Source organism: Corylus avellana, chromosome ca2, assembly GCF_901000735.1.
Source record: "Corylus avellana chromosome ca2, CavTom2PMs-1.0".
NCBI lineage: Eukaryota > Viridiplantae > Streptophyta > Magnoliopsida > Fagales > Betulaceae > Corylus > Corylus avellana.
Window position 1 is genome coordinate 3,335,016 of NC_081542.1, and position 20,707 is coordinate 3,355,722.

The 20,707-nt window shown below is 34.4% G+C and overlaps 2 protein-coding genes across 4 annotated transcripts; one reads left to right on the forward strand and one right to left on the reverse strand.

Annotated features, from left to right (window-relative positions):
* The first annotated feature begins 3,383 nt into the window (after positions 1 to 3,383).
* Positions 3,384 to 8,574, forward strand: LOC132170831 (auxin-responsive protein IAA9-like). 3 transcript variants are annotated; one of them, XM_059581950.1, is made up of 6 exons: positions 3,384 to 3,644; positions 4,688 to 5,401; positions 5,478 to 5,704; positions 5,868 to 6,009; positions 7,878 to 7,939; positions 8,150 to 8,574. In XM_059581950.1, exons 2-6 carry the CDS (start codon positions 4,731 to 4,733, stop codon positions 8,185 to 8,187), a joined length of 1,140 nt encoding a protein of 379 aa, XP_059437933.1. In that variant the 5' UTR covers positions 3,384 to 3,644; positions 4,688 to 4,730; the 3' UTR covers positions 8,188 to 8,574. The 3 variants fall into 3 exon arrangements, with proteins under 3 accessions (XP_059437933.1, XP_059437932.1, XP_059437934.1); XM_059581949.1 differs by having other exon boundaries at positions 4,712 to 5,401; XM_059581951.1 differs by lacking the exon at positions 3,384 to 3,644 and adding an exon at positions 3,968 to 4,035 and having other exon boundaries at positions 4,712 to 5,401.
* A 2,772-nt stretch (positions 8,575 to 11,346) lies between these two features.
* LOC132172224 (serine/threonine-protein kinase ZRK1-like) lies at positions 11,347 to 12,737 on the reverse strand. Its single transcript, XM_059583686.1, has one exon. It carries the CDS (start codon positions 12,591 to 12,593, stop codon positions 11,544 to 11,546), a length of 1,050 nt encoding a protein of 349 aa, XP_059439669.1. The 5' UTR covers positions 12,594 to 12,737; the 3' UTR covers positions 11,347 to 11,543.
* Positions 12,738 to 20,707: the final 7,970 nt, after the last annotated feature.

Below are 20,707 nucleotides of genomic sequence, written 5' to 3' on the forward strand. Positions count from 1 at the left end.
AAAGGCCGAGAAAGGCCAATGAAAAAAAAAATAAAAAATAGGCTTGGTGCTTGGGGGTGGTTCAGCCACCCTAGATCGGCCAATATAGGGTGGCTCAACAGCCTTGGGAGTGGTTTCGACCGCCCCCACTTTGCAACTTGGGGGTGGCTGAACTACCCCAAAGTGGCATGGGGTGGCCAGCTACCCTTGAAGGCAAAATCAGCCACCCCTTTTCTCTCTCTCTCTCTCTCTATATATATATATATATATATATATATATATATAAAATTAAATTAAATTTTTTAATGTTTTTAATCATTTTATTTTTTAAAAAAATTATTTTTTATTTTTAATTAAGTCTATGGACATAAGTTTTTAGGAGTGCTGACGTGGATTTCAGTTAAATTTTGGACAGAAGTTAGGTATGTACCATCTCAATCTTTATGAATAACCGTGGTACCACTTATGATAAAAACTAAAACATAGGAGGAAAAAATATAAGTTGTTAAACTATAGGAGTCAAAGGTATTTAACCATTTATTTAAATAGAGACATTTTTATATATGTATTAAATAACAATTAAATAAAACCACATTAATTGAGACTAGTCATTTTTTGTAACTAGTAGAACTTGAAGTAGAATGGACTTTGGTACCTTCTCCTTTTTGTGCGGACATGTTAAAAAATAAAGACTTTGGTAACAGTTGAAACAAGACGGAAGTTTGATAGACTTTAGACTTTTGTGTAGTCTTCTTATCATTTAATAATTATGTTCTAATAAGTTTAATGGGCTGAAGATCATACTTGGTGACTAGTTCAAATTCATATTCCCCATTCCTCTTTCTTGTGGAAACATGAAAAAAAGAAAAAAAAAAAAAAAAAGAAAATTGGTGAGACTGATAGAAAAAAAAAACGGATGAAGCTTCCATTTTAGTCATTAGCCGTGAGATTGAGCCCAAAACCTCAAATCCATCAAATCACACGTACTCACGAGCAATTTTATCACGCAATCGATGGTCGACCAAACGCATTTCGAATCTTTAATTTAATCAGGAAGGGGAAAAAACAAAAAAAAAAAAAGTTTGGCATTATTAAAAAGTGACGTGGGGTGATGTGAGGGTGATGATGGGCGGAAACGGGGGCATGCAAGTTAGATGAAACCAAGCGTGCAAAAGCAGTTGCAGTCGATGATGGCAGGGCGACCAAGAAATACCAAATCTAAATATTTTAGTAATATAAGACTTTCAACCAAAACCCAATTAAAAGTAGACAGAGAGAGAGGGTAATGATGGAAAAGACCAAAGTTGATGAAGGGAGAGGTTAGATGTCCCCTTCACCACCCGGCAAACCGACTTCAAATGCCGCTTTCTTGTCCCCCAATCACACCTATTTCCCCTGTTTTCCTCTGTCCCCTCCCCTCTCTTTATCCTAACTCTCCCCCATTAAATGCTCTCTTTCTCCTTCCTTCCCGTTTTCCCTCTTCACCCTTCCTGTTTCACGTTATGTCAATCTTATCCTTTTTTTTTTATGCGATAAAATAGAAAACTTGCTTTGGTCAAACATGTTGACGGACATTTTGGTCATTCACGCAATGAAATTAAATTATGAGTCAAGAGTTATAAATTAGTGGTTGAATTTGAAATAATTGATGTCTGCAACAACCTGCTAGTTTTGATGTCTTGGGATCTTCGATTTATACTTTGCCATTATAAATGAAACTCTGTTTAAGGAAAGTCATATTGCTGTGTTTGGCAAATGGTCAGATTGGACCGGATTTAAAATTAAAAAATTATTCTTAAAATTAATTTTAATATTTTTAATTTTTATATTATATTAATTATTTTTTATTATTATACAAATAAAAAAATTATTATAAAATAAAATTTTTAACTTTTTAAAATAAAACATTCATACTTTTTTTCTTTCATATTAATTAAATTTACTATTATACTCTATTTTTTCCATTCCATTCCCAAACGCAGCCACATTCATAGGGCTGGATCTAGATCCCTTCCAATTGAAGAAAAATTGAAGATCTTCTAATTATTAATCGTGACCCTTAATTTTAAATTTAATGATTTATAAAATAATTTAAACCTCGATAAAAACAAATAACAACATTTAATACCTCGGTTATAGAAAAACAACTGACATTTTATCAACATTTGAATTTAAAATGAAAGGTCACGATTAACAATTGAAGAATTTCAAATTTCTCCCCAATTGAAAGAGATCTCAATTCCACAGGGCCACACCACTTCTGTTTTTTTTTTTTTTTGGAGAGATATCAAGGAGACAACATGATATTTTGTACCAGGTCCACGAGCCATCCCCTGGTAAATGAATTAAACCTATATAATTGAGAAAACAATAAAACAAAAATCAAAATTTTTTTTTTCAAAATTATTAACAAAAAATTCGAAACATGATTTTGGTTTTTCAAAACACAAAATGTAGAGGGTGTTTCGAGCATCCATGACCATGAGTCATTCCCACATGTTTGATAGTTTTAAGAATTACATAATTAAATTTCAGTTGCATTTTAAATAGAGCATAATGATTTTTTTTCTTAAATAATAAAGAAAAAAGGACGAGTAAATAAAGTTCATATATATAAATATACTCCAAATTACCTTTTTTTATTTTTTTATTTTAATTCAACTGGGCTTTTTGGCGAGGTCAAGCGAAGTAACTTTCCCATTTGTGTAATAGCCACCACCTTTCGCAGAAACGCAATCAAAAGAGGAGTAAAAAAAAAAGCCATAGACTCTAGTCGTTTTTAGCGCAAACAAGGGAGAGGGCAAAAGCGACTTTTGACCTGCAAACCAGCGGATTTTAGCCCCAACTTGGAAGCCGGAATCAGCCACCGTCTTTTCGTGTACTTTCTTCCCCTTAAAAAGATAGAGAAATTTTCTATATTAAAAAAAATATATAAATTTCTTACAAATTAAAATATTTCTTTAACACTTAAAAAAAAAAAAAATTCTTTAAGTACGTGTATTTTGTTTTTTTTTTTTATTGATTCTAAGATATAAATTTCTTATAAATTGGATTATAAAAATTATGTTAGAAGTATATATATTTTTTATTAATATTATTAAAAATAAGTAATACTATACATCATATTTTTAGAAACTGTGTTGAAGAATTTTTTTATAACCAAATTTATAAAATATTTATGTCCTTAATAATATTAAAAAAAAAATACATGCTATTAAAAAATAAGTAGTTCACACAAGAGAGACAGATGAAATTTTATCATTAAAAAAAAAAAAAACAAAAAAAAAGACAAATGAAAAGCAGATCATCATGATTTTAATCTGAACCGTCGGATCATAATTATTCCTTCGTATATCGCCGCAGTACAAAACAAAGCCGTTCCTAAAAATAAAAAAATAACGCCAACTTTTTGCTCTATTTGCCGGTTTGCCCTTCCGCAATTTTTAATTTCTCAGCTTCGGGTTTCTCGGCGAGCGCAGCCTAAAGCTTTCTTCTTCCGTTGCTTTCTGCTTAATGGAAGGGCCTTGAGCTCTCTCTCTCTCTCTCTCTCTCTCTCTCTCCGCTCCGCTCTCTGCTTTTCCACTTCTACGTTTTGTGCATTTTCTTAAAGATTTCGGAAGCGTTGCCCGCCTTCTCTTCCTTGTCTGATCCACAAAAAAGCTCAGGTACTTGTTTTGAATCTTCACTTTCGGTTTTATTTATTTTGTAGTTGATTCTATGCTTGATGTTGAGCTTCGTTTCTCTTCAAACCGGAGTTTGAGTTGAATCTACAAGTTGCTGTTGGCTGATTCCGTTTTTATTTTATTTTAAATTTTAGAAATATCCTGTCGTTGATTTTTTTTTTTTTTTTTTTTGGCTTTTTCATAGGATTTCTTTGTTATTGTACATTTTTTTCGGTCAACTTTTTTTCCTTTTTTGGGTGTCGTTAAGTGTTTTACTTTTCCTGGAGTCTGTTTGTCTGCTGGGAAAAGTGAGGAAATGAGAAAGAAAAAAGAGTTAACTACATTCTGTTTAGAACTTTCTGAGTTTTCAGGAAAGCTCAGCCCCTGCAGATAAGTAAGCAGTTGAATTTTGTGTTTTAGAACGTTGATTGAGCTTACTATCCTCTGATCTCATCATTTGTGTGTGATGTTTATGCTTTGGAGTCTCTTTGTTGTCTTTGTTCTGAACTTTCATATTGTTTAAAGAATCTGATAATTTTTAATGGCATATTATTTTGCCATTATTGGTTGTAGGAGGGCCGGCAAAGGGTTTTGGACTTGTTCGTTACTATGTCCAGTTTTTTTCCCCTCTTAAATTTATAACCTTTTCCTTTCAACAATTTCAAGTTTTTTGTTTTACGTCTCGTACTTATAGAATTAGCTTAAACTGAAGTATTTTTTTCCTCTCTCTGGAAGCAAATTTCAACAGATTTTGGGTCTTAGAATCTGTAAAATTACATTTCTGATAAGCCAGCCAGTCGTACTCTAGTTATTGTGACTAATTTCTTCCAGAACATAAGAAACAGGAAAGTTATGTGATCTGGGACCTTGTGGTTCTGGTTGTCTGATTATTGACTAATTTGCACGGTATCATTAGCTAGAGGCAGGGGATGTGCTTGAAAGAGTTCTTTTTGGTCATGTGGAAATTTTGAGTTCTCAAATTAATTTTCCCCTTCTAAATTACTACTGGGTTTTCATATTTTGGCAATTAAACATGTTGGTTGAAGGTGGGTTTTTCTCTTCCAAAACAGTTGATTATATTGGAGTCTGATGTCTCCTCCGCTGCTAAGTGCTGAGGAGGGAGAGCAGAGCAATGTCTCTCTAGTGCCTTCGTCACCAAATATGGACTGTATCTCCCAAAATGGCTCAGGATTAAAAGAACGTAATTACATGGGTTTGTCAGATTGTTCTTCGGTAGATAGTTCTCCTGTCTCGAGCTTGTCAGAAGAGAAAAAGAACAATCTGAACTTGAAGGCTACAGAGTTGCGGCTTGGCCTTCCTGGATCCCAATCACCCGATCGAATACCTGAGCTCTGCTTGCTGAACACCGGGAAACTTGATGAGAAGCCGCTGTTTCCCTTACTTCCTTCAAAGGAAGGAATCTGCTCGTCATCACAGAAGAATGTTGTTTCGGGTAACAAGAGAGGTTTCTCTGACACTGTGGATGGGTTCTCAGAGGTAAAAAGTTCTGTTTATACTGCGGGGAATTGGATGTATCATGCAGTTTCTGATTCTGAATCTCCACAATCTGTGGGGCAAGGAAAGTTTCCTGGCAGTTCAGGGATGAATGTAGTGCTATCATCCAGGCCTTCTGGGGCTCAGTCACCCATAATGAAAGAGTTGCCCACAAAGGTGATGCAGGAACGTCCTCGTGCCACCAATGGAACTAGCCACAACAATAATACTGATACTAACGGCAACAGCAGTGCTCCAGCTCCCAAGTTAGTGAAGAATAATATATGAATTATGGATATTTTGCTTTGTTCGTAATTTATATCTAATCCCCCCCCATGACAGGGCGCAGGTTGTTGGTTGGCCTCCAATAAGATCATTTAGGAAGAATTCATTGGCTACCACTTCGAAAAACAATGATGAAGTGGATGGAAAACCAGGTCCTGGTGCACTTTTTGTGAAGGTCAGCATGGATGGTGCTCCCTATCTCAGGAAGGTCGATCTGAGAACCTACTCTAAATATCAAGAGCTGTCAACTGCTCTTGAGAAGATGTTCAGCTGTTTCACCATAGGTGAGAGAATGTTTTAGCTTTTATCTTGATGGCAATATGCTTTTGAACTAATTTTATAGTATTTAGATTTTTAAATTTGTGGGATTATCATCCTTATTGGTCGAACAAGGACAACACTTCATTTTTGCCTGGATTTGGTTACTATTCTTTATTATGACATCAGGTCAATGTGGATCCCAAGGAGCACCAGGGAGGGAAATGCTGAGTGAGAGCAAGTTAAGAGATCTTTTGCATGGATCAGAATATGTACTTACATACGAGGATAAAGATGGTGACTGGATGCTTGTAGGGGATGTTCCGTGGGAGTAAGTTTTGATCTGTCATTTCTATCTTTTTCATCAACCTTCTTATTCCTCCTATTGTTTCCCTTGAAATAAATTAGTAAATAACAATGAAATCATAAGTGATGTATAGAAGAAAAATTAACTTTGAGAGTTCAGCTGAAGCATTTTGAACTTGATGTGCCTAACCGTTTGAAATTACAAAATTTGTCTTCTATTAGTGAATAATGTTAAGGATTAGTGGAAGTGGAAAAGTCAATGGCCTATCATCTTATTGATAGATTTAGATTAACTCATCCTGCTTTGACTCTTTTAGTTATAGAGTACATAGCGAATGTGAATTTTTATCTGAGCAAAACAACACTTTGTGACAAAGTGGTGAGTTGATGCAAGGGAAGAGACACAAATTTTACTTTAATTTAGTCTTATTTAATTTTAGATATCAATTCTGTTTGTCCATGCAGTTTTATTTAGGCCCAATTAGTTAATTGGGTTATTAGTATTTAGTTTTATGTTTTTATTTAATTTTCAAGAGTCAAGGTTGTTTTTGTTATTCAATAAATGGGCTCTGCCCGAAGTCAATTAGATTAGGATTTAGTCGATATTCTATTCAAGTGTGTTTTGTACTCTACTGGAGGAGACTTTGATGAGATAAAAAATATGTGGAATTGTATATTTCAATGTTTCTTTCTCTCTCTCCCCTTAGCTTCTTTCTTTCTCACCTTTTTTTTTTTAGCTTATTTATCCTCTCTTTTCCGTATTTTCACCGTCTGATTTTGGTGATTATTGTTAGTTCTACATCAAGAATGAGTTACTTGCAAATAATTTCGATGTCTATATTAAAGGGCAAATTCCTAAGATTTGAGTTCAAATCTGATACTTGATGATTGTCACCATTGACTGTAGCATTCCCTCATAGAGTTTAAATTATAGACATACTAGAAGAGTGACTGATCTGTCAACTTACACGTTGTCCTATATCAGGAAAAGTTCCCTATGTTTTATTAGATCTCATAAACACATGATATAGGATGCATAACAGATTTGGATTCTATGTTCAGAAGTCACTGACCCAGAGCTTGGTGTTTAAGTTTCATCCTAGATAGTGTTCATATGGTATTTCAGTGGGCAGTCAACATGGAGCTAAACATCATGCACAATCCTTCAAAGACTGGAGTACTATACATATACAGCCTTCTTGGATCGGCTTAGCAAATAATAAAGACAATCAATTTTGATGATTGTAAATCCTGGTCACAATATTAACCCAACCTCTTCACCCCCTCCCTTCTCCTCCAGTCAGTAAAAGAGAAAATAAGATAAATGTAGATTCTTAGACCCAAATGAATACTGTTATTCAAATCTCCACTTTTACATGTCAGTCCATATATATTCTAAAACTTACTTGCATGCGGTTTTCTGCTTTATTGAGCAACTATATACATAACCTATTGAAACCTTATAGATTGAAAATCTTAAGTCACATAATTTGCATGTGTTGGGTGAATTAGAATCCACAAATATTTAAGGTGGATAATCTTATGAATTTTAAATACATGGTGTGTCTTTGATAACTATAATGTTAGCATGAGCTTCTTGTTCTACTTATATCTTTCTCAGTGGCTTTGAGGTTACCTAGACTTTGAAGTGGAGAACTCGGTGCTTTGTAATTTTACCATTGTACAAGACTTATAGGCTGAGCTAGTGTTTCCACTTTTGAACTATTGTGCAAAAATTACTTGGCCTAAATTAGAATTTTGTGTTACTTTGGAAAATGATTACATATCAATCTTTGCCTTGAATAAACTGTTTTTATTGTTGATGAACTTTATGTTCTTCTGTGGTGCTGTAGAGTATGTTCCTACATCTCACTACTACTTGGTTTGTTACAGGATGTTTATTGACTCATGCAAGAGGCTGAAGATCATGAAGGGATCTGATGCCATTGGCTTAGGTGCGTATATTTTTATGAATGCTCAAGTGTATGCATATATCAGTTATCACCCTCAATATTATCATGTGAATTGTTGTTTTGGATGATGTTAAGTCAACTGAAATATTTATTACCTTTTTTTTTAGTCCTTATCAGTTATTACATTTTTAAATTGCAATTGATGACTATATCTTAGTTCTCTGAACTTTGTACTTTTCGTTTGTTCCATAGCTCCCAGGGCCATGGAGAAATCCAGGAATAGAAACTAGCTAGTCTCTGAAACTCTTGATTGCTTTGTGGCGGGCAAGTTCAATGCTTGGAATTCAAGCGGGTGAGGAAAGAGGAGGAAGCTTTTAATTGTGAATGAAGAAAATGACAGGATGATTCTTTGCTGGATGATAGGTCATGTTCGGATGAACATCCCGTCTTACTTATCTATGTTTTGATTGAATCAAAAAAGTTGCTTATGTCTGAGTTGAAGTCAGGTTATTTAAAACCTCGTAAAGCTATTAAAAAAAATTAGTACTGTGGAGTTCATAGTCCTTATAAAATCCTAGTTGTTTAAGGTGTTTTGTATTTGATGAATCTTTGTTTGATTGAAGACCACTTGGATACTATTCTTCTGCCGCTTTGTTGACTGCCAGTGTTATCAGTTATGTAATGGTAGATTTTTTTTTTTTTTTAAAGGTGGATTAAATGTGACTACTTACATCCGTCCTCCCTCGCGAATTAGGATCCTTGAAAATGGTTTTCTTTTATATCAACTCAAACTGTGAGAATTTTAGACTTTCAATACTTTTCCCATTCTCATGGCTCAAGGAAATCTCATTCTATAGTGGAAAGTCCTGTGAGTCGGTATAAGAGTTTTTTTATTTTTATTTTTATTTTTTTATTATTTTTTTATTTTTATTTTTATGGTTAGTCATTTCTTTTAAAAAAAAAAAACACTGAACTGAAACTTGATATCTTTTTTATTTCTTAATAATCTCGTCGGAGAGAAGCCAATTTCTTATCAATCTCTTCGGTGCGGCAATGATTTCGGAGTAAAAGTACAAGTTTTCACCATTTTGGCCACCATGAATGGCTAAACCCGAAAAATATTCAGGTTTAGAATATTTCAAGCTGAAGAGCTACTTGGCTACGGCAGCGTAGATAACATCACCCAAGTCAAGCTCTTGTTAGGGTCGACTGAGTTTATTCGAGTGCGAGGAATATGCGTTGGGAAAAATGGATGAGTAGATTTAGAATGGAGAGGGAGTTGAGAAGTGGACGATGGATTGCATATGAGGTTTTTCCATATTGTCATTTGGTCTTTCCTTTTTCAATGTGGTATTTTTTATCTTGAGTATGTGTGAAAGTGAAGCAAACTGTGTTTTATTATTAGTTTGGATCTTTATTTATTTATTATTTTTTGTTCTATTTTGAGTAATTTCGGGGATGAATGTTGCTCAAAATTTAGAGGATTATGGTTTCAACATGATTTATGATTAAATAGTTGTTTGCGTCAAAGAATTATTACTTTATTTTGTCTTTGTTGCTTGACAATGCAATTGCTTCTTTGGGGTTACATTTTTTTTTTTTTTTACATGTTCACACAAGGGAAGGGGAATGAAGGATTTGAACTGATGACTTTTGCTTCATGAGGCGTGATTCACAGCCGATTGAGCTACCCCTTAGAGACGAGATTACATTGTTTTAATTGTTGTGTCTTGGATGCCTCAAAGTAAATTAATATTAGTTCTTTTTCTTAAAACTCATAATTAAAGCCATCATATCATAGCATAACTCAGAAAGAAAAAAAAACTTCCAATATGAAAAACTGAAAATGCAAAAGAAATGTCATGGGTTATGAGTAAATTGATTGATAGAGGAGAAAATTAAAAGATACCATTTTTTTTTTTTTTTTTACATGTTCGCACAAAGGGGAGAGGGATTCGAAGTAGTAACCTCCGCTTCATTAGACGTGGTCCTAACTGATTGAGCTACCTCTTGAGGTATAAGACACCAGTTAGAAGTAGGTGGAGTGGTTCTGTTTTATTAAGAAAAAAATAAAAACAAATTTATTCATGTCAACATAAATAGTTAATATATACCAATGTGTTTGGTATAAAAAGATATTTAATGCTTAGTGGGTAGGAAAAGAACCAAAGAGAAAGAATCCTATTAAATTTGGATTTATTTTCTATGTGGATTTCAATGCTGAAAAGAATTAGAGGGCTTTTTTCTTCCTTTAATAAGGCCCACTAATGTTTGTCCTTAACCCAATGAATATTTTGTTCTAGATACAAAGATTCATATTTTTGCTTTGATTCATGTTCTTTTTTGCAGTGACTACTTGTTCAAGCTTTTGCTGATGGGAGACTCTGGAGTTTTTATTATTATTATTATTTATTTGTGTATAATATGGCAAATCATGTTTTTTCTCGGAGATTTGTTTTAAGTTATCGACCAATGGGTCTTAAATTAGTGATCCTATCATATTTGACGGACATTTTTTTTTTTTTTTTTTTGTGTGTGTGTGAATCGAAATGATAGTTTACAATGATATATGACAAATTGACAATCATCGCAATATATAAAACATTTGCTACATAGAAAAGAGTAAAATTTGAGACCTATAAAAATAAAATAAAAAGTTGCAAGAGGATCTTAAATTACCCATCCTATGACAAATTTTGAATTTTGTGAATCGATAGTTTACAAGGATATATTACAATCATAGTAACATTTAATTATGATATAAAGATTTTTTTAATTAAATTATAATGAAAAAGACCTATCAAGTTAATATATAATGAAGCTAAAATAATATCTCAATACGGCAAAAAAGCTGGGCATCTTCCAAGAGCAGTTGACAGTTTTTGATGCAAGTGTAAACTCTGTTCTCACGTAGAGAGCACCATCCATGCTCACCTTCACCAAAAAACCATCCGGACCTGGTTTTTCCTAAATGCACTTTCTCAGTTATCTACCATTAAACATTATCATATTCTATTTCTACCCCATGAAAGTTTATAACAAAGCGATATAAATTTTGGGTAGAACGCACTCTTAAAAATCAGCTTACAATGAGAGGGTACCAAAAAACTTATATACATATAATTAAACTTAGACTTCAGCAATGTGGGATACTTAGGATCGTAACATACCACCACGTTTCTGTGACCGATGTTCACGGTGGCCCATTCTATCGACCCTGACTCGATGGTAGTCATTTCTCTTTTAATGGCTTTACTCACCTATGAGTATTTTAATTTAGCCCATAGGTTCCCCCTTTGTGACTCGAACCTGTGACATGGTATTTGACTTTGAATCCTTTGATACCAAGCTGTTACGAACCAAAGTCTAAAGCGAGATAAATTAAATTCTAAGAGAACTTAGACCTTTCTAATACAAGGTTTGAAATTAATTCTTTTCATGTTTTTATTCATAGCATAACCCCCTTTAAATAGACGATTCATTACATATTACATAGGAGAGCTAAGACTAAGTTAGCAGCTCTTATTGAAATATAAAGTAGGATTGAACAATCAAGACTCATACATAAAAATAAAGACAAATCTAAATAAAATAAACCATTATATAAGGACTGTAACACAAAGACAATAAATAGGCTCCAAAACAATTATGCTATGTACCTCTCAATCCGCCTGAGTTCTTTGGTAACCTCCACCATCGTCGGCCTTATCACTGGATCATCCTCTATGCATATGACAGAAAGCTGCACAACAGACTGCAATTGCTGCTCCACACCAACGCCTCCCTCGCCCAGGATTGCAGGATCCACAATCTCATTTAAAGCACGGTTTCTCAAAGAATCCTTCAACTTCTTATTGTTTTCAAGAAAATAATCCACCAAAATATTATTGCCATATGCTAATCTCAACAAACCGGCAGAATCTTGTCCGGTTAAAAGCTCTAATAAGACCACACCGAAACTATAGACATCAGTTTTCTCTGTTACCGTGTTCGTAAGCATATAGCTAGAGCATGAGAAACCCCTAGTCCCACACACCTTATCAACTACCACGTGAGTTTCACCCTCTGGAATTGAAATGGAAAGTGAAAAATCTTTAAGTTTGGGAACATTTAGCTGGTCTAAGTAGATATTTTGCAGTTTTATATCTCTATGGATGATAGGCCTGGAGAATGCAGTGTGGAGACATGCAATTGCATGAGCAATTGCTCTTCCAATCTTTAACCTGCTCTGCCACACCATAGGCGTACCACTTCGTCGAGAGATATAAATTCGATCGGCAAGAGCTCCATTTTGAGCATATTGAAACACTAATGCGGGAATTGATGTCTCGAGGCAGCATCCTACCAATTTTTGAATATTTTTGTGAGCGCTCGTCTTTGCAGAAATAGCTAGATCCGATAGGGCCATGTCCTTTGTGGACCTTTCTCCGTAAAGCTTAATGGAAATAAACCGGCCTTCAAAAGTACCATGGTACAATTTATACAACGCGCCTATATGTGAAATATGGCGAGGATCAAAGTTATTGGTTGCCAAGAGAAGCTCTTTATAGGAGAAGGTACGGATGGGAATAGGCCTGCCATTACAAGAGGCAACCAGCTTCTCCAATACAAGCCCTCCATTCTTTATAAATGCTCTCTTTCTCTCTCTCTCTTCCTCTCTCTTTTTCGCTCTCTCTTCTTTCTTTGTCAGCGGCATGCTTCTCTTCTCTAAAAATGTTTCTTTCCCTCTGTGTCCCCTCTCTGCAGGGCTTCAATGTGGCCAAACTTAAATCCCATTTCCACTTTTAGCGTCCACCAAGTTTTCTGTCTTTGATTTCGTGGAAAGTAAGCCCAGCCTTCCTCATCAACGTCTCAAACGCGGAAAGTCAGTCTCACCGTCGACTCTCACTAATAAAATGCTCCCTCCCTCTCTTGTCCACGAAAGTAGAAGGAAACTTCGTGGAAAGAGGCATCGTTTGACAAATTGGTTTTTGTTTTTATTTATGAGAATTGTTTTCGAGAACAAAAGAGAAAAGATTATTTTCGGCAGTTTTTTTTTTTTTTTTTTTTTTAATGTTTACCAAACCGTTTTTAAAAACAGTATTTGAAAACACAAAACAATAACCCGTTTCGATAACTATTTTCAAAACAGGTGCCACCCAAAATTGTTCCAATATTTTTCTTAAAAAAAAATGATATAAAATCAACATCTTTCTCATGGGCTTCGTTATACGCTAGATAGGGGTGGGCACGGGTCGGGGTGGGGTGGATATCGCCATTTTTCTCACCCGCCCCGTATAGTGCGGGTTCTGGAAATTCTAACCCGCCAACCGAGCACAATGAACAAAATTCGCGCGGGTTCGGGTGTTGCGGGGCGGGGTAGATCTGGGCAGGTTTTGTGGGTTGTGCGGGTTGGGTTCTCTCTTCCTCAGATCCTCTCATTTCTTTCTTCTGCCGGCTTCTCTTCTTTCTTTCTTTCTTTTTCGTTTCATCTCTTCTGCAGGTTTCTTCTCCTCCTAAACGAACACAAGTTACACAACCTATATCAGAACCCTTGAATCAAACCTAAACCAAAGAACTTGGAATTAAATCTGGACGAGGGAAAAAAAAAAATTGAAATCTGGACCAAAAACTTGAGATCTCTTGAGGGAGAGAAAAAAACTTGGATTGTGGTCTAGAGGTGGGAGCGGCGCAGTAGCCCGTGGCCGAAGGATGTCGAGCGGCGGCATAGATGAAGAGAGAAGCAGACGAGATGGAGAGAGAGCAAGAGAGACGATAGAGAGTGTGAGAGGCGAGAGAGAGGAGAAACGGCGCAAGAAAAAAATGATTAGGGTTAGGGTTTTTTTTTTGGTTTTATACTTATGTGGGGTTGGGCGGGGCGGGGCGGGTACCTGTAAAGGAAAAATTTCAAAACCGCAACCCGCCCCGTGCGGGTTGGGGAAAATCTACCCGTACCCGCAAAAAAACACTTAAAATCCGCACGGGGCGGGTTGGCAGGTTTTTGCCCAGTCCTAACACTAGAATAGTGATATAAAGCACACCAGCGTGAGTGAATAGTGCTCACACTGGTGTACTATACAATAAAAAATAATATTAAAAAAATATTGGAACAGTAATATTAAAAAAAATAATATTATAAAGTACACCAGCGTAAGTATTGTTCACTCATGTTGGTGTGTTCTATATCATTACTCTATACGCTATTGTTTTCTTTACAATTAGTTAGACAGACTTCGTATTAACACAATGCAATTGAAATTGAGCTCAGTATATCTTGCGCTAGGACCCACTAGAGTCTAGCCGTCTAGGGGCGGAATCAGGATTTTTAATGTGGGGGACGAACTTATATACACACATAATACTTATAATTTCTCTATATATGTGTGTTTGTGTGTATTTATATAAAATAAAAGCGAAGAAGACTTAAATTTAATTTCATAGTAAATCATAAGTCATTAATGTATACAAAAGTTATATGTTTATAAAATCATTTTCGAGAAAATCAAGAGAACTTTTATTTCAAATACACAAGCTAATTTTCTATTTTGCTAGACATGTACAAAAAAAAAAAACACTCAAAAAAGGAACTTAGCATCTCCTTTTAATAGAATAAAATTCATCAATTATTATTTTTGAAGTGAAATTCTTAGCAATTTCTTTCTCAATATAAACTACTAAATGGTTTGCAAAAAATTTATCTTTCATTCTAGTACGTAATCTAGTTTTTACAAGCTTCATGGCCAAAAAAAAGCTCATTCAAAATCTTATTCCCATGGCATTACAAACACACAATAGTATAAATTGTTAGTAATATAAACTAAGCACAATTTATAGGGTCCAAGAAAAATGATACCTTTGAGAGTGAATTGTTTCTCCTAACAAGGTCTCCCGAAGCCCTCAACAACAATAATGTTGAGAGTCAAGACAAAACAATGCTACAATAATAAAAATAAGCCAAATGTTAGTTTTAATCTTATGAAATCTCAAATTAGATAAGCCAAATGCTAGTTTTAATCTTTAGCCTTAGCCACACGGCCCACACTCACTAACGTGACTAACCCACTAATTTTTATTTTTATTTTTTAATTTTTTACTATTTCACAAAGCCACCAACACACACCCACTTAGCCACTAACGTACACCTGACTTAGCAACGAAACCCTCTATGCAAGATTGTAATTTGCAAGTGTATCTTTTGATGAATGATAAAAATAAAATAAAATTAACAATGCAAATACAAAATTGTAAGTCTATTTAATTAGCCACTACCCACACTAGGCATTAAGCCACTGCCATACGGCCCACACCCCCACACACCACATGCTAGCTGTCCGCGGGACCAAAACTCCACATTGCTATCCACACAAACCACAAGACAGACGTTGAAAATGAGATGTTCTATTAATAAAAAATGATAAATGTTGGGTTTTGAATTGTCAAATTCAATGACAAAATACATTCATATGTCTGAAGTGTATATATACGAGTTATTGTGTCCAGAAAAGATTTAGAAAACGTGATTAAGCTTAACTAATCATAATAGAATATCTATATGATATAGTTAAATTTAATCAAATCGAAATTCTTTCATTAGAATTAAAATCAGATTTAATTAAATTTTGTATCCTGCATATGTCTCAGTATTTGAACCATAACTTTCGGCTCAAGAATCAGATTGAGGTAAAACAAGTGGAATTGCAAAGCTAACACAAAATGCTACAAATATTTGTGAAATAAGATTTTCATAATTCGGAAGTTAGTTATGCCAAAATCGTCCCGCAAGATAACGACGAAAATTTGGACAAATCCTATTTCAACTAGAACTAGTTTTTCTTTCAATTTCAACTAGTACTAGGTCTTCTTGTAGTCTATATATAGAGAGCTATTATGCATGAAATTGTAAGGAATTAAACATAAGAATTCCAAGTGCTCAGAGAGCGTTTAAAATATTGAGCGTTAGGGTTAGTCTCTCACTCTCTCCTTCATCACAAATCATAAACAACCAAAGTTTACAGGAGGGCTACTATGGTAGAAGTCAAGTTGGTCGTTTGTCTTATACAAAGTAGTGTTAATTGTAAATGTTTTGTAAGTGTGAAATTCTTGTAATCCTTATTCTTTTATAGTTGATTGATTTCCTGGGTTTGGCTGTCCCGAAAAAGTTTTACTTCTTTTATAGTTGATTGATTTTCTGGGTTTTGCTGTTCTGGAAAGGTTTTATATTTTAGAGAGTTCTTTAAATGATTTCATTTTCGTAACAAAAATATGTGTCTCTGTGATCTATTGTTCTACATATTTTGGTTGTATAATTGTTTAATTTTTAATTTTGCGTATTATTTACGTACACCTATTTAACTCCCTTTTATGTGCCGTTTGGAATAGTATATATTTTTCAATAATGATCTCTTCTTTCTTAGTTACTGTCTAATTTTTATATATTTTTTTAACCAATATTCCCCCAATGCTGAATCACAGATTCACAAGACCTCTTGGCTCTTGCACGATCCAACAGCACATGCTGCCACAAGGCCCACAACCCACAAAGGAAAGCTTCAAATGATGCACTAAGCCACGACCCATAGCCACACGGTTTGGCGGCACATGCTGCACAGTTCTTTGTTGAGAAATAAGATGAACAGCAAGACTCTCTCTCTTATTCTTTTTTAGATTTGTATTTTGTGGGTTTTCCTATTTTTCTCTTTTGGTTCGCTTCTATCTTCTCATCTGGTCTGAGAGAGAGATTGAGAGAAAGAGAAAGTCTTTTGGAGAGGATAAACATCATAGATTTAAAATGAGAGGCTGATTTTTTATGCTTGACAAGACGCTATACGTTTGCTGGTTATAAGCGAACTGTATAGATTCAAGTGATATTTTATGCTTGACATTTTTTATTTTTTATTTTTATCTCAAACCAAATTGAGTTTTGCTGGTTTTAAGCGAACTTGAGTCTTTAAGTATGGAGAAAACTAAATGAATTGAGTAGTTTTGGTTTTTTATGTCAGAAGAGGGGTATAACTAAAAAAATAAAATTAAAAGGGAGTAAAAATTTTATTTTTGGGGACAAATTTATAAATTTGAGGGGACAAATAATAAAATGGATATACTTTAAGTAGAATTTCAAAAAAAATTGGGGGACGAATTCCCCCTACTACAGATTCGGATCCTCTCTAGTTAATGGTGAGGATGGCCCTAGGAGAAATCTTAGGGCCATAAAAACATCACGTGTCTCACTTATTTAAAAATAATAAAATATTATTTTGGTTTGGTCACTCCTTGGCGCCATTTGGGAGTGGTCGAAGCCACCCCATGCCCATTGGGGTTGGATCGGCTACCCCAAGGGCCAAACCCATTTTTTTCAAAACTTTGGGGTGGCCGATCCACCCCCAAGGGCCATGGGGGTGGCTTCGAACGGCCCCAAGGGGTGGCCAAAAGGTGGCCCTTGGGGGTGGTCATGCCACCCCTAAGGGCCATATAAAAAAATTTTGTTTGGCCCAAGGCCACCCCCAATCGGCCCCAAGGGGCCACCCTAGGCCAAGCAGTGGCCATTGGAAGGGCAATATGAAAAAACAAAAAAACAAATTATTATATTTTTTTAGTTTTTATTTGTTCTTAAAATCAAAATAATATTTTATTATATTTAAATAGATGGGACACGTGGCATAAGGACGGCGATGGCCCTAGGATTTTCTTGGCCATTAACTAGAGAACTCTCCGGTCCAACAAGACCGGAGAGAATCCTTTTCCAATCCTCTCCTGGTCCTACTAACAGCATTTTTCCTCTACGCGTGAAGGATACAATAAAACAAAACGACAAACTAGCATATCTATTGTCAGATTAGGTGACTTGCCTTCATCAACCTTACCATGGCACCAAACCATTATGATTACTTCTATATTCTATATTTTTTTGTTTATTAAACCGAACTATTTAAATCTTAATGTGTTATTTTCTATTTTACATTTTTCTACTTCTTTGTGGACGTAGAAATTTGTGTTTCTCGCAACATCTATTGATGTGACTCTAATAAAAGTTTTAGCAATTTCCAAGAAGCAGAGTAACCAGACCGGGGCTCTGGTCACTTGGTAAGGAAAGGTGAAGGAACCACATAGATGAAAGGAAGTTTCTGTTCCTTCTAGATGCTCTACTGCATTTACTTCTAACCGCGTAGACTTTTGTGGTTGACCTGTTGGGTTGAAGCGCAATAGCGATCACATTACCAAAATGTCCTTGTGTTGTCATACTAGAATCCGAAACTTGAAGTAGCATGCTGGATCTAGTAATAGAAGGATGGTTATGTAAGTTCAGGTCTGAAACATCGTTGGCATGAGCATATAAGAGGATCATCTATCCTTGAAGCTCTCATTCGTCAATATATACTAGGCTTCTGGATTTGCGATACTGGCTGGGCATCATATTGTACAAGAGTTTAAACTTTGAACAGAACCCAACTGTAAGTTTTAATGTACCCTGACTTAGAATTTGTTCTGTTCCTTTTTGTTCTTCTTTCAATATTTTAAAGCATGATGAAACAAGTTTCTTAGAGTTATACTTGAGCCTTTCCCTTATATTTTACACTGTTGCGATCCAATTCTATGCGTTGCATTCTTTATTAATTTGGAAAGTTCATATTTGACACTGTTATATCTGCCTAGCTAGTTATTTTTGAATCTTGGCTTTTGTGGTTGGGAAACGTGTTAGAGTTTATCAGTATAGTTGGGGGGACCAACTTTCCCGAGAGAGTATATAAGGGAACCAATTAACTTCATAAAAACAAGTTTTGGAACAAAAATAACACTTAATATTAATTAAATAATTAAATTTATATTTTTTTATGCATTTAAATTTTTAAAATAAATAATGATTTAACAAATATAAATGAACATTTATTCCGCCTTGATTCCTTGCATTTCTTTCTAGTCAAATATGGTAAATATGACTATATGAGCTAGCTAGCTGACCAGATTAGAGTAATTCTATGTGGCCTACTTGTGTCTTACTTGTATCCTACTAAGGATGATGTGACTATTAAAATCACTATTGAGCTTATGATTGATCATTATTGAATTTTGATCAAAGAATGATTTTAATAGCCACATCATTCTTAGTGGGACACAAGTAGGCCATTTAAAATTATTCGACCAAACTAGTTACAGTAGAATAGCTTGAAAACTCCTACCCTTTATTACGTGAGTATATAGGAGTCTCCAAGGACACACAAGACGTCGTAAACGGATCATGATTCATCTTTTCTTTATATATAGGCCACCCCTTTTTGGTGTTTTTAGTGTTTTTTTTTTTTTTGGTAAGTTTTTTCATAATTTTAATTTTTTTAAATGGTTATTTTTGAATAACTCTAAGGTATTTTGGAAAGAAAAATGCAAAAGTGTTTAATTTGACATGCCATAGTAGTATGAAATGTCAGATGTCACTTTTTAAAGTTTGGAGGTATAAGTGCAAAATAATTGATAGTTCAAAAGGCTAAAGCCTATTTTTCCCAAAATAAAATTATACAAATTTATATGAATTGAGCCGAATTTCTATATATGAGTTTAACTCATTAAATCAACGAGGTTTGTTTAGTAAAAAAACTGAGTTCAAGTCGAATTTATACAAGTGGAACTCAAATTTACCACCATTTCAATTCATTTAAAACCTTAATTAAAAAGAGCCGTAATTGAGAAGGAACTTAAATTTGAACCAATGATGCAGTAACGTTTATAACTTATAAAATTTAGTGGCTTGTTTTATGTCTCTTATTTTTTTCTTCTCAATACGAAAAAAAAAAAACATCTTTTATATCGCATCAAAATATTTTTTTTTGAAACACAAACAAAACAACCTTTCCAAAATATATTAACAAACAAAACATTGCATAGTTATTTTTGAATCTTGGCTTTTGGAGTTGGGAAACATGTAATAAGAGAGAATTAACAAAAGCGCTTGCTAATTTTTTTTTTTTTTTTTTTAATTTAATTTAGAGAATCAAACGACTTTTTACTTCTCTATCTAAATACAATCTACAATAGATCTTTTATCTCTCTATATCAATTAAATATTCTTTATCTACAAAATATAAGTTTCATACTTACCTTTATTTTTTTTACAAAATTTCCAACACAATCTTCAACTTATAGGGAAGTTGCTGCAAATAATTTTTTGTAGGTTTTTTTTTTTCTTTAAATATTTCCTATATTTAAGGAAGATAAACAGTTATAGAGTAACTGTTGGGACTTTGTGTGTATGATTTAGTTGAGAGAAACAACTTCATAAAAACAAGTTCCGAAAACAAAAACAACGTTTGCTTTTAACAGATAAGAATGAACATTTATTCAAACCCAAGAGAAAGAAATCAATGCTCACCAAACAAAAAAAAAAGACACAGGAATGCTCCAATTTTTATGTAGTTGGCATGGGTAGCTTGGGAAGGTTATTAATTAATTTCTTAGGCCTGCCAGAACAGATTTAATCTCTGACATCTTCCTTTATAAGAATGTAGCAAACTTCCCCGTTTTCATGATTTCCACCACGATTCCTTGCATTTATTTCTAGCCAAATATGATAAATATGAGCTGAGCAAACTAGCTACAGCAGAATAGCTTGAAAACTCTTACCCTTTGTTACGTGAATAGGAGTCTCTAAGAGTAAAAGTTTAGGGGCACATGGTGAGGTCGGAAGAATTGGGAATCATCTCTTCTTTATCTTATCTCTCAGTACATCAGGTTACTCCTTAAATAAGGAGTTTATGTTAATCAGTATTAATTCTGAAAGAACAAAGAATCTATCTTCATGTCATCTCAGAGATATATATAGTCTTTGTTATCATACTCTGTTAT

Coding starts and splice junctions, on each gene's coding strand:
- LOC132170831 (XM_059581950.1), top strand. CDS start 4,731: ATGTCTCCTCCGCTGCTAAGTGCTGAGGAGGGAGAGCAGAGCAATGTC. Junction 5,402..5,477: donor AGCAGTGCTCCAGCTCCCAA/GTTAGTGAAGAA, acceptor CCCCCATGACAG/GGCGCAGGTTGTTGGTTGGC. Junction 6,010..7,877: donor GTAGGGGATGTTCCGTGGGA/GTAAGTTTTGAT, acceptor GGTTTGTTACAG/GATGTTTATTGACTCATGCA.
- LOC132172224 (XM_059583686.1), bottom strand. CDS start 12,593: ATGCCGCTGACAAAGAAAGAAGAGAGAGCGAAAAAGAGAGAGGAAGAG.